The 13,000-nt window shown below is 37.3% G+C and overlaps 1 protein-coding gene across 1 annotated transcript; it reads left to right on the top strand.

The window, feature by feature from the left end:
* The first annotated feature begins 4,017 nt into the window (after nt 1-4,017).
* LOC131525805 (uncharacterized) lies at nt 4,018-11,395 on the top strand. Its single transcript, XM_058753763.1, has 6 exons — nt 4,018-4,089; nt 9,286-9,326; nt 9,495-9,797; nt 10,003-10,251; nt 10,399-10,467; nt 10,580-11,395. Coding segments are annotated over exons 1-6 (756 nt in total). The 5' UTR covers nt 4,018-4,087; the 3' UTR covers nt 10,672-11,395.
* The last annotated feature ends 1,605 nt before the right edge of the window (nt 11,396-13,000 follow it).

A 13,000-nucleotide genomic window follows, 5' to 3' on the forward strand; every position in this document is an offset into this window, starting at 1 on the left:
GTATGTATGTATGTATGTTTCTCATATTTGTCATCTTTTGCATTAACATTATCAAAAATTAATAGATACTGTAACAAATTTATTGTTCATTGTTAGTTCATGTTAATTAATACATTAACTAGTGTTAACAAATGACACCTTATTGTAAAGTGTTACCTCTTAAATTTACCTTCATGTTCATATGACTTTTTAGGGACATTATCAGTGTGACGAAATTCAGATGTAGTGAAAACTGTAAAAAGTATTTGAGTGTCTGTCTCTCTTCTCATATTTCTGTCTGTCTCATCTCAACTATCTGTTTTATTTTTTATTTTTTTCCTGATAGACTGTATTGCCCTCAACTGTAAAACTTTCAAATTGTTCCAGGCTATGCTTTCTCAAGCCAAGCCAACCTAAATTTTGACTTGACAAACTTTTTTAATTTAGTTGGTTAATGATGATTATAAATTAAATCTCTTAGGTACTTTACAGACAAAGCAAACAACACTCTTTTTCTAACACCATCTTATAATATTTAAAAATACATTTAAAATATTTTCCTTGTATGGCTCTTTTGCCTTTCCTCAACATGATTTAATATTGTTTGTTATTTTATGTAAATTAGGTGTCGTGAACTGGAGTGCATTTTCTGCACAATACAGACAGGAGTGCTGGGTGTCGTATTCACAGACCCAGTGCCTACGGTGCAGTGAAATACCTGATTTAAAGACTGCACACCTAGATATGTCAGGACTGACAGGAGGGGAGTCCTGTGTGGGTTTTATTCATTCAAAGAATTTGAGGGCTACTGCTTGGTTGATTGTTGATTGTGATGGAGGTGAATTTCAGAATGAGCAGATGCAATTTTTTTTTCTTTCTACTGTGTCATGTTTATAGTCTATAGTCTTAATCTATATTTGTATATACAATTATATTTTCTGTTTTGTTCTTTGAAATAATAATTAAAAAAAAGATCACTGTTATCAGTTTGGTTTTTGGAGGCACCATGCATAAAATGGGATGCAGACACTGAAAATATACTGTATGTAGTCAATTGAATTTAAACTACTTTATTGTCTTAAATGTTTCACATGCAGAATTGCCAATGCAAAAGGAAAATGTCCAAAATTATCCAAAATAAATAAATAAACAAGAACCATGACAGAGGACAGATTAAAATAAGAAAGGCAGCAGCTATTTGCACTAAGTGATAGCAGGATTTTCTGCTATTTAAACTACTTATTGCAAACAGTGGTAATTACCTGTACCTCAGTATTGTAGTACATTATAAAACATTAACGTTATGCAATAATAACGTATTGAGTGTAAATTATAATTTTAATTCAAATTATTAAATGGATATCACCTTATTGGGACAATAAAGCCCTCCTCACAACTTTTGATTATTTCCTTAATTTTTATTGAAAATAAATGCTTTTTGATATGATTTGAAATTTGAAAAGGGAGAAAAAACTTTGCTAAAAGGCGGATTCGAACCTGGGTCGATCGCGTCAAAATGTGAAAACCACATGTTTTACCATCTGCGCCAGTAGAGCTGACGACTGATGTCATCTTGACTAGCCTAATAAGAAATATATAAGGCGCCGTTAAAGGGTAATATTACAATATACACAGTGAAGTAAAGTGCAACAGAATGTTAATAAATTGTAAATAAAATACTACACAGATATTACAGAATAAATTCTGTAATTCCGTATCATTTTACCTGAGATGAAACATGGTTAAAATCATGGATATGTGCTGTATTACATTTTATTGTTTTATTTTTTTTCCACCTTAGGGTTCTTAATACTTTTACATTTTATTAGAGTATTCTGTTAAGTATGTGCATGCGTTTTTATGACGTGTTACGTCACGCACGACGCAAAAACACCTACCGTCACCACATAATGCAAATTACACACGCAATGCGCATGCGTGTCATAGACATACCATACGTCACTTTGCGCATGCGCGGTAAACATATACCTGACGTAGATACCTGACGTCACCGCGCTACAGTCTGCAGCGAGGAGTGTCTCGGATTATTTGCCCACAGCTCCTTTTTCACTTGGTTCTGTTAGCAACGATAAGCGTGTTTTATATGAACACACAATTAAAGCAACCAATACCAATATTAACACCAAAATGTCAAGGGTCAAGAACCCAGAGCCCAACAAAAGGAAACACTGGTCTCTTTGATGGTGATTTCAAACAAAACAATAAAGCATCTAAACCTCTGTTAATTCCCAATAAGAGCTTCTCTAGAAGTCTGACAGAAATAAAATCAATCTGGTCAATCTGATGCTGTTTGTGAAGCTGTTTAATCAGATCTTGAGAGATTGAATGTCCTCTTTTATTTCAGTTGATTTTATCTTCGTCTGTGGCTGAAGTCAGTTGTAGTTCTTGTGTTTGTCTTTCCTTCGGTGATTCTTCTTGATAACAGCAGCTGTTCATCATTAATGATCAATCATCACATAATTATCTTCTTAACTCCAGCACTGCTTCAATGCTACTTGAACACTCTGTAGTGTGGAAACACATGAACACTGAGCAGTGTGGGGACTTTGCTGTGAATTATTACATAAATCTTACCTGTTTCATTCACGTATGACTGATGCATATGACTCACATTAAGTTTATTGATTTGTTTATGTTAAAACTATGTAATCTAAATGGATGGAAAATTGTTATGCAATTGAATTACATAAAATGTCAATTTAGACCGAATAATTTTTTTGAGTGTAGTAGTACGTTTGTAGTTACAAGACTGACTTACTACACGTGAAATTTTGCCAATATGTGCCTTACTGTACATACAGGCCACAATCAGCAACCTGATCAACTCAATGCGAAGGAGATGTGTTGCACTGCGTGAGGCAAAGGGTGGTCACACCAGATACTGACTGGTTTTCGGACCCCCCAATACAGTAAAACTGCACATTTTAGAGTGGCCTTTTATTGTGGCCAGCCTAAGGCACACGTGAAAACATAAGGCGCTTGTTTATTAAGCGTGTAGAACAACCACCCAATAAAGCATTACAATAATATAACCTTGAGGTCATAAATGCATGAATTAACATTTCTGCCTTTGACTTTGAGAGCATAGGTCTCAATTTAGATATATTTTTAAGATGAAAAAAAGCAGTTTTACAAATTAGATTAGATATGAGTGAGGTGTAAAACTGTATTTAAAAATTAGGTACCAAGCTAATAACATTTGCATATGCAAAAGGCGACAGTTTGATAGGGATTTTCATAATGCTTTAATTACACATTAATAAGAAACTTAAACCACCTAGTCTGAAAAAAACAAAAAACATTATAGGGATCAGATTCCATATAGATGACAGCTTATTGATACAGTTATTTATCCAATTTATTTTAAAGGTATGATGTGTGTCAGGATTGTGTAAAGATATTACAACTGGTGTGACATCTTTGGGTCACATGACCAGGAAGTTATATCATTTTGAATATTTGAAAAATGCACTAAAAATACATATAAATAAATCAGATTTCCAAAATCCAAGTTTTGTATTATGTGTGGCAGGTGTGTGTGAAGATATTACAACTGGTGTGACATCATTGGATCACAAAGACAGAAAGTTATATAGGTTTGTATCTTTCAAAGAAATCCAAGTCATGTATGATGTGTTAGAAGTGCTACTGAATATATTACAGATACCATAACAACACCTGTTTCTACCAGTTAAAAGAAAATGTTGGAATATAATGTAATAACAATCTAACAATTCACAATGAACATCCCAGTCACAGCTTAAAATCATGTATTAATGTCTTTCCACTTAATTCACATCTTTACATTTTATTTGCATGTTTTCGAATCTTGGAATTCATATCTCTTTTTTTATTTCTTTTTTTAAAAAAAAATCATTTTCATGCACTTTTGAGACAGTCCCTTAATCTGACTAATGTTCAACATAAAAACAACTTTACCGCACCCAAAGGAAAATACCTAATGACGTATCAAATTCCCAGTCCATAATACTCACATGTGTGATGCTTTCAGTTTTGTTTGCTTGTGCTAAACTTGCAGCAGTTTACTAAGTTTTGCTGCTTGAAAGACTCATACCGAACTTTTACAATGTAAGTTTTTATTATTATTATTATTATTATTATTTCAATATAAATCCAGCCTGCGTGTTTTTGTGTTAATGAGTGAACATGTTTATTTTTAAGATATCCATTGTTGTTATTGTGATTATCATGATGGATTTTATTAATAGGGATGTTAATATAATTATTAGATGAATATAGTTAATTATTGGATTGGACTACATTGACTACTCCAAACAAACGCACTTTGTGTTTGAGGGATCATTTTGAATCTGAGTAGGTATATTACACTGGAATGATTTATAAATCCAGAATTCAGATTAGAGTTTGATGTTTCTTATCAGACATTTAAATCTTTAAATACAATTGAAAGTGTACACAGCAAAAAATCCAGAGTGAAATGAACTCTTCTGGGAGTACATATGAAACCACACTCAAGAGTGTGAAAGTGTTAAAATAAGAGTGTTAAATTAACACTGAAGCAGAGTTAAAGTTAATGAGATAATTAAGTGATTAATTGAATGATGATTGACCACTATTGAAGACACCTAATGTTAACAAGCAGAATCACCAAAGATGAAAATCTAAATTGTCATGTCACCATTATAGTGCTCAGCATTTGCTTTAGTTGGGCTCTTGACCCTTACATTTTTAAAGTTGGATTTTGTTTGACTGCTGTAGCTGAGTTATAACAGACTGACAAGCAATGATTAAAAGGGATCATGTTATGTTTTCACATAGTGATCATTTGATCTGAATCACCAAGCTCATAAACATTATAAAACAAGCTACTAGAAGTCACATAAAAAACAAAAATAAAATAGTAAGAATAAAGGAAATTACTAAAATAATTCAGCTCATAATTTGTTCATGTCGCAATGCATCATGGGAGCATGGATGAATTTTGATTGGTGGCACCCAGAATGCACTGCAACATGCTTTTTTTGATTGTCACCGTTGTTGAGATTCACAGGTTGATTCTTGATGTTTGTGTGTCTAAATAAAAAACTTTTCTCGAGGATTTTTAAACAAACACGTTTTAAGGAATCCCTGGGATTGTATTGAACATGCTGGAAGTCATGTACTAATGAAACACAGGACTGCTATAATCAACAACGCAAATCTAATTCAGAGATTTTAGAAGGGTAATATGCACATATGATTTTCTTGTTGCTTGTCTGTTTGTTGTAAGTCAGTTATAACAACCAAATAAAATGTAATGACTTCATTAGTCAACCCAAGATGGCGGCGCGAGTACATCGCGAGGCTCTGGGTCTCTCCAGATTTTGCAATTTTGCGGTATTTTCTTACTCATCTCGGGCCTGTTCGTGCAGAACAGTTGTGCCTTTACATCGTACACCGTTGTGAGCTTTTGGATATCGGTTTGCAATTTCCGACACTTTTATGGACAATCTTGACTCCTTCCTGAGATCGCTAGGACACCGAGGCTATGCACCCTACACGGCCGGGCGGAAGTGCTCGCAGGCGGCGTCGAGATCGTAAACAAAGGCGGGGAAGCGGAGGACTAAGAGCTAAGCTAAGGCTAACACCACACCGCTCTCTTTACCCAGCATTTTCCTTGCCAATGTACGGTCGCTAGTGAACAAAATGGAGGAGATTCGACTCAGCATCACACACAGCAAGAAACTTTTGAACTGTAACGTCCTAATCTTCACGGAAACCTGGTTAAACAGCGGAATACGGACACCGCTATTGAGCTAGCGGACGCCACACTCGGGCGGATAGAACATTAGATGGCTCCGGTAAGACCAGAGGTGGTGGATTGTGCATTTACATTAACAAAGCTTGGTGCACAAACTCTGCTATTGTTGGGAGTCATTGTTCAGCTAACCTTGAGTTTCTCATGGTTAAATGTAGACCGCTTTATCTACCGCGGAGTTCACTTCCACCATTATAACTGCAGCCTATATTCCCCGGATGTTGATGCCAAGCTTGCTATGAAAGAACTTCACGCAGCCATCAGTAAACAACAGACTGATCACCCGAAGCGGCTTTTATTGTTGCAGGTGACTTTAATAACTCAAACTTAAAGTCAGTGCTACCCAAGTTTCACCAGCATGTTTCCTGTCACACCAGAGGAAACAAAACCTTAGACCATGTTTACACAAACATGGCTGGAGCTACGTTGCGACACCCCTCCCCACCTGGGACAGTCAGATCACCTTTCTTTGTTCCTCACCCCAAATACGCACCCCTCATCAACCGTGTGAAGCCATCAGTGAAGACCATCAAGGTGTGGCCTGCGGGGCAGATTCCACACTCCAGGAAAGGTTTCTACACACAGACTGGAGTATGTTTGCCTCTCAAGCCACCTGTGGCGCTCACACAGACATTGACTCTTACACCTCCTCTGTATTGGATCATATCAATATCACCATTGACAGTGTTACAACCCAGAAACAGATCACCACATATCCAAATCAGAAGCCTTGGATGAACAAGGAAGTGCGACTCCTGTTGAAGTCACGCAACGCTGCCTTCAGATCAGGAGATGCACAAGCCTACAGCACATCCAGAGCAAACCTGAAGAGGGGCATCAAAAAGGCCAAGCACTGCTACAAGCTAAAGATAGAGGGACACTTTTCCAACTCTGACCCTCGACGCATGTGGCAGGGCATTCAGGCCATCAGTGACTACAAACCCACCCACTCCACCCCCGCAGCCACTGATGTCAACTTCCTGAACGAGCTAAATTACTTTTATGCTCGCTTTGAAAGAGACAACAGAGAAACTGCCACCAAGCTCAATCCCTCAGATGACCACCCACCAATCATACTCTCCTCCACAGATGTCTGCAAGGAACTGAGCCGGATCAGCGCGCACAAGGCTGCTGGACCAGACAACATCCCTGGTCGTGTTCTCAGGGCATGTGCGGAGCAGCTCGCTGGGGTTTTACAGACATTTTCAACCTGTCTTTTGCCCAAGCAGCCGTACCAACATGCTTTAAATGCACTTCCATTGTGCCAGTGCCAAAACACTCTAGTCCGAGGTGCCCTAATGACTACCGCCCTGTAGCACTCACACCCATCGTCATGAAGTGCTTTGAGCGGCTGGTCCTGGAACACCTAAAAGACTCTCTACCATCCACATTGGACTCACACCAGTTTGCCTACCGTAGCAATAGGAGCACAGAGGACGCAGTTTCCATAGCACTGCACTCTGTGCTCACTCACCTGGACAATAAGAACACTTATGCACGTATGCTGTTTGTTGACTTCAGCTCAGCATTCAACACTGTCATCCCAACCAAGTTAATTGCCAAACTTGGAGACCTGGGCATCAATACCTCAATGTGCAACTGGATTTTGGACTTCCTGACCAACAGACCCCAGAATGTTCGATCAGGATTCACCTGCTCCACATCCATCACACTTAACACTGGTGTACCACAGGGCTGTGTGCTAAGCCCGTTTCTCTACTCCCTCTTCACCTCCGACTGCAAGCCTGTGTATGGATCTAATTCCATCGTCAAGTTTGCAGACGACACCACGGTGATTGGCCTCATCAGTAACAACGTTGAGACTGCCTATAGGGAGGAGATCCAGCACCTGGCCACATGGTGCACTGAAAATAACCTGCTCCTCAACACCACCAAAACGAAGGAGCTCATCGTGGACTTCAGGAAGGAGTCAAGAGGCACACACGACACCATCCACATCAATGGAATGGCTGTTGAGCGTGTCTCCAGTTTCAAGTTCCTGGGGATCCACATCTCGGCGGACATGTTGTGGAAAACCAACACCTCCAGCCTGGTCAAGAAGGCTCACCAGCGCCTCTTCTTTCTGAGGACACTGAGGAAGAATCAGCTCTCCTCAGCTATCCTGGTGAACTTCTATCGCTGCGCAATAGAAAGCATCCTGACCAACTGTGTCACAGTATGGTATGGGAGCTGCTCTGTTGCGGAGCGCAAGGCACTGCAGCGGGTGGTGAAAACTGCCCAGCGCATCACAGGGACTCCACTACCTGCCATCGAACACATCCAGAGGAAACGCTGTCTGCATCGAGCTCGCAGCATCCTTAAGGACTCCTCTCACCCAGCCCACAGACTGTTTTCTCCTGCCCTCCGGCAGGCGTTTCAGGTGCCTCCGGACCAGGACCAGCAGACTAAAGAACAGTTTCTTCCCCAGAGCTGTCTCTTTACTGAACTCTAACCCCCGTTGATCCACTTCCTCATATATTATTAACTCTTCTCTCCTACCTCACATCTGCCTTATTTGCACTACTGAATGTAAATTTTTATTACAGTAACAACTGTTTACTTTTGTATCCTGCACTACCATACCTAAATTGGATTATGCTCATTTGCACTGCCGACTGTTGTTACATTATCAATGCTTACATTAACATTTTGCACCGTATGTCTAATTGTAATATGCAATCACTTCCACTGCACTTTTACACCTTGTTTATAGTAATAGTCATCTGTATATATATTATATTGATAGTACATATCACCTGTAAATTCTGCTTATAGTAATAGCCATCTGTATATTTATTCACTATACATATTCACCTGTAAATTCTGTATATTTATTCACTATACATATTACATATTCACCTGTAAATTCTGTATATTTATTCACTATACATATTCACCTGTAATTTCTGTATATTTATTCACTACACATATTCACCTGTAAATTCTGTTTATATTAATAACCATCTTTCTATATATATTTATACATATACTCAGTACATATCCTTGTCCTGCACTTATTCAACCATTGTATATACTGCACTTGCTACTATTGCACTTCTGGTTAGACCTAAACTGCATTTCGTTGCCCTGTACCTGTACTTGTGTAATGACAATAAAGTTAAGTTAAGTTAAGTTAAGTTAAGTTAAGTTTAATTTAATCTAATTTAATTTAATCTAATTTAATTTAATTTAATTTAATCTAATCTAATCTAATCTAATCTAATCTAATCTAATCTAATGTTAAGTCAAGGGTCAAGAGCCCAACTAAAGCAAACACTGAACACTATAATGGTGACATAAAAATTGTGATTTTCATCTTTAGTGATTCTGCTCGTTAACATCAGGTGTCTTCAATAATGGCCAATCCTCACTCTGGATTTTTTGTTGTGTAAGTTTAGAGTCGTTTATATTGTAGTCAGTTATGTGTTTTTTTTGTTGTTGTTGTTTTTTGTGTGTGATATGTATCCTGTATTTCTCACATAATATCCCTTTTGTGTTTTCATCAGGTTGAGCATTCTGCTGCTTTTTTGCTTTGTCAAATATAGTGGTCAGTATCATTTTATGAACTGTAACCATATATATATATATTATATTTTTTTTATTTCCCAGTTGACTAAAATATTCTATGGTGATATTAATTACAGACAATAGAGAGAAACACCACAGGTATTTTTTCAGTATTGTTACTTTTTATTGAATGAATCTGTGTTTGCAGGAACCCCTCCTGTAGGAGCCAGCACTATATCTGTGACAGGAGAAAAGGGAGGAAACACCACACTGAAATGCCAATTTGAGGCCAAAAAGATTTCTTACATTAGTTTAAATAGTCTGTCAGAAAACATTGATGTTTGTCAGACTGAAGAATGTAGTGGACAAATATTTAAACAAGGAAACTGTGACGTCGTCTTCAAGAATCTGTGCTTCAGTGATGCTGGGACATATATGTTGAATATCTATTACCACAATGATCAGGCAGAGCTGGAGCGACAAATCAGGACGTACCAACTTCATATTCAGGGTAAATTCAAAACTGATCATCAGCATGTGCTTTCTGGTTTTCCTTTAGTAATTGCATTGGCGTTGTGTGCTGGACTACACTAAATGTGACACTTCACACCTAATTTTCAGAGTAGTGGTTGTCAAGTCTTTTCAAGGGCTGATTTCTAAATGATTCAAAATGATTTGGTCTCCAAATAATGATTAATGTCTTTGTCTCTCCTCAGATGTGGTTTCTGTGAAAAAAGGTGAGGAGCTGAAGTTGGATGTTCTGTCAAACGCTGATAAAGTGCAGCATCAGAGCAGAAGAAGCACCGGGTGGATGAAGGTCTGGAGCAGAACTGATGGAGGTCAGAGTGAACGAACCACCATCAGTGATGTAAACCTGATCATTAGTTATTTTACAGCTAGAGACGCAGGAACATACAGAGTTCTGGACCCTGATGGAGAAATCATGATCACAGTGACAGTCACAGGTGTGAGAAGATCAGTAGATGTCGATATATATATTTATATATACAGTACATATATAATTCTACTTGTACTGCTGAGGTTTATTCATCATGAGTTGTACAGCAAAATGATGCTAAACTATTTGTCTGATCTTTCAATATCCTCTACAGAATCAGGTACAGAATCAAAGGAAAAAATGCACAACACAGATGATGTTAAATCTAATGATGCAATATATAGTAAGTAAAACCGGAGGCACTCAGAGCTTTACAAAATCTTTAAGCAGTGAGTATGAAAAAAAAAAAAGTTTTTTAATAAAATTGTGTTCTCTTCTCTTTTCCCTCTTTCTAGTTGTAATATTTTGGATTGTGATTGTTGGACTGCATGTCATGGCTCTGGTGATTTATATTGTGCCTTGTCTCAAGAAACACCACTGGCTGTGAAAGTGGAAAAATATCCTTATGGGCCCCAATGCAAGGAAATGTAAAGGGAGCCTAGAACATCTAGTGATAATGCTGCTTATTTGTAATTTATTTTATATTTAACAGATTTACAGAGGATTCTGTCAATATATTTCTGTAAATATATGTAATTTACAGTACAATAATTGCATTATTTCAGTTTCATGTGTGTTACCATGATGGTGTTTAGTGTTTGTGTGAATGACACTGTGCACCTTCTATGTATGTTAAATAACTCCACAAGCAGCATTATCAGCTCCACTTATTACTAGCCAGGGCTGTGTTTCCCAGAAGCATTGTAAACTTAGGTTGATTGAAGCTCCATTGGTTTCAATGGATCTACGGTGTATTTAAGCTTATGATGCTTTTGGGAAATACAGCGTAGTTTGACTTAATTTCTATCATATATCTACGAGTGCTTATATTTTCCTTCAAATGTTTAGTTTGATCTCACCATTTTGGTGATCAGTGTTTGCTTTAGTTATTCTCTTGACCATTGACTCTTTAATGTTAGTTTTTCTTTGGATGTTGTAACTGTGTTTGTGACACACATTTGTTATGACAAGAAAAATTGTAATTAAGTAGTTTTGGTTAACTGTTGATGGCGATATCATCATCTAATGACCTGATTCACTGATCTCAATTAGTGTCATTGGGTGATTTGTAATTAATTTCACATTGTTTGTGGTAGTGATGTTACGTTCTTCCGAAGCTTGTATAAAAATTTTTTTTTTAAAAACACATTTCACATTAAAGCATTGAATCGGAGCTTGTTTCGTTTTGCCAAAAGCTCGTGGTCTATGACGTCCGAAGCTTCATTTGCCTGAAAACCACGTGGCTGCTTCAGTATCTGGTTCAAACGAAGCAAACCTCAGCAGTAGCGCCGTTTCCTTATTACAGTATAATGCGTTAGCATTCTTTTTATCGTAATTTATATATTAAGGTAAAATTAACTTTGCCCATGAAATAACAGTCTAAGGACTGAGGCAGAGTTAACATTTGATTTATCTGAATTATTTTAATGGCAGTACACCGACACAAATTAATGAATTTGACAATGGCCATTATTTTTATACAAAAAATTAAAACAAGGAATCCGTAGTAAAACCAGCAGCTGTAAATCACAGCATTTTGGAAGATGTTATTCATTTTTATTACCACAGCATGAATCTTCTTCTGATACAATTGGGTTGAACACTTCGCCATCACTAGTTTGTGATAGTAATATTATTTTACAAAATAAGTTGACAAACTATCATGAAGAAATTTAAAAACATTTTATGCACAAAACCTTCAGAGTTACAGCAACATTTAGACACACAGACATCAAGAATCAGCACATGAACCTCAACAATGGTGACTATTAATAATAAATAACATTTCATGCCGCAAAGCATGCTGGGTGCCAGTACAAAACTCCCAGCATGCATCAATTATTCAGCTGAATGTTCTTACTATTTTCTTTATTTACTTTTAGTTTGGTGTTGTTTTGTTTGTGATTTTTCAGTAAACTGTTTTGTGATGTTAAGAGTTCAACTGATTTTTAATTTTTTTTTTTATCATTTTTGATTGTCACCAATTTTGAGATTCATATGCTGATTGTTGATGTCTGTGTGTGTTTAAGTTCTCCCGTAGTTCAATGCATATTCTGGTTAGAACTGTTTAACAACATTTTATTGTTGTAGTATCAGTGGTGCAAATTAAGTGTGTCACATATTTAATAAGAGATTAAACATTGGGTAAGATCAGTGAATTAGGCTAGATCGTGATGGTTTTAACATCACAAATATCTGTCTCATCTGATCATAGATTATTTTGGCTTTTCTTGCTTTAAAAACTATGCTTAATAAACTCAGCTAATTAAAGAAACCAAAAAAAAAAAAAAAAACTTCAAGGTTCAAGAGCCCAACTATAGGGGGATCACGTGACCCTTCGACGGCGATGCAGGCTTAGTCTTTCGCTCTGCTCACTTTGCCACATATTGTAAGATCCTGTCAGTAAAATTTGAACCACTCTGTATTGGACCCATCATGAGTGCTAAGGCAGACAAAGGGGATCGGAAAAGAGAGATTGAGCAATCGCCAATGAAGAAAAAATTCAGAGATCCCGCCATCTCCAGAGAAGACCTCGACGATGCTATCGCTAGCCGTATTGAACTAGCATTTAAACAACAGCAAAACACTTTGAATTCGGTTGTGAATTCGGCAGTAAGAGATGCGATGGACTCTGTACTGATTCCAGCATTGCGCGAACTGCGTGAGGACATACAAGCGACCAACAAGTCTGTTAAAAAGCTAAGAGAGGAGTTTGA

Source organism: Onychostoma macrolepis, chromosome 19, assembly GCF_012432095.1.
Source record: "Onychostoma macrolepis isolate SWU-2019 chromosome 19, ASM1243209v1, whole genome shotgun sequence".
In the NCBI taxonomy this organism is placed as follows: domain Eukaryota; kingdom Metazoa; phylum Chordata; class Actinopteri; order Cypriniformes; family Cyprinidae; genus Onychostoma; species Onychostoma macrolepis.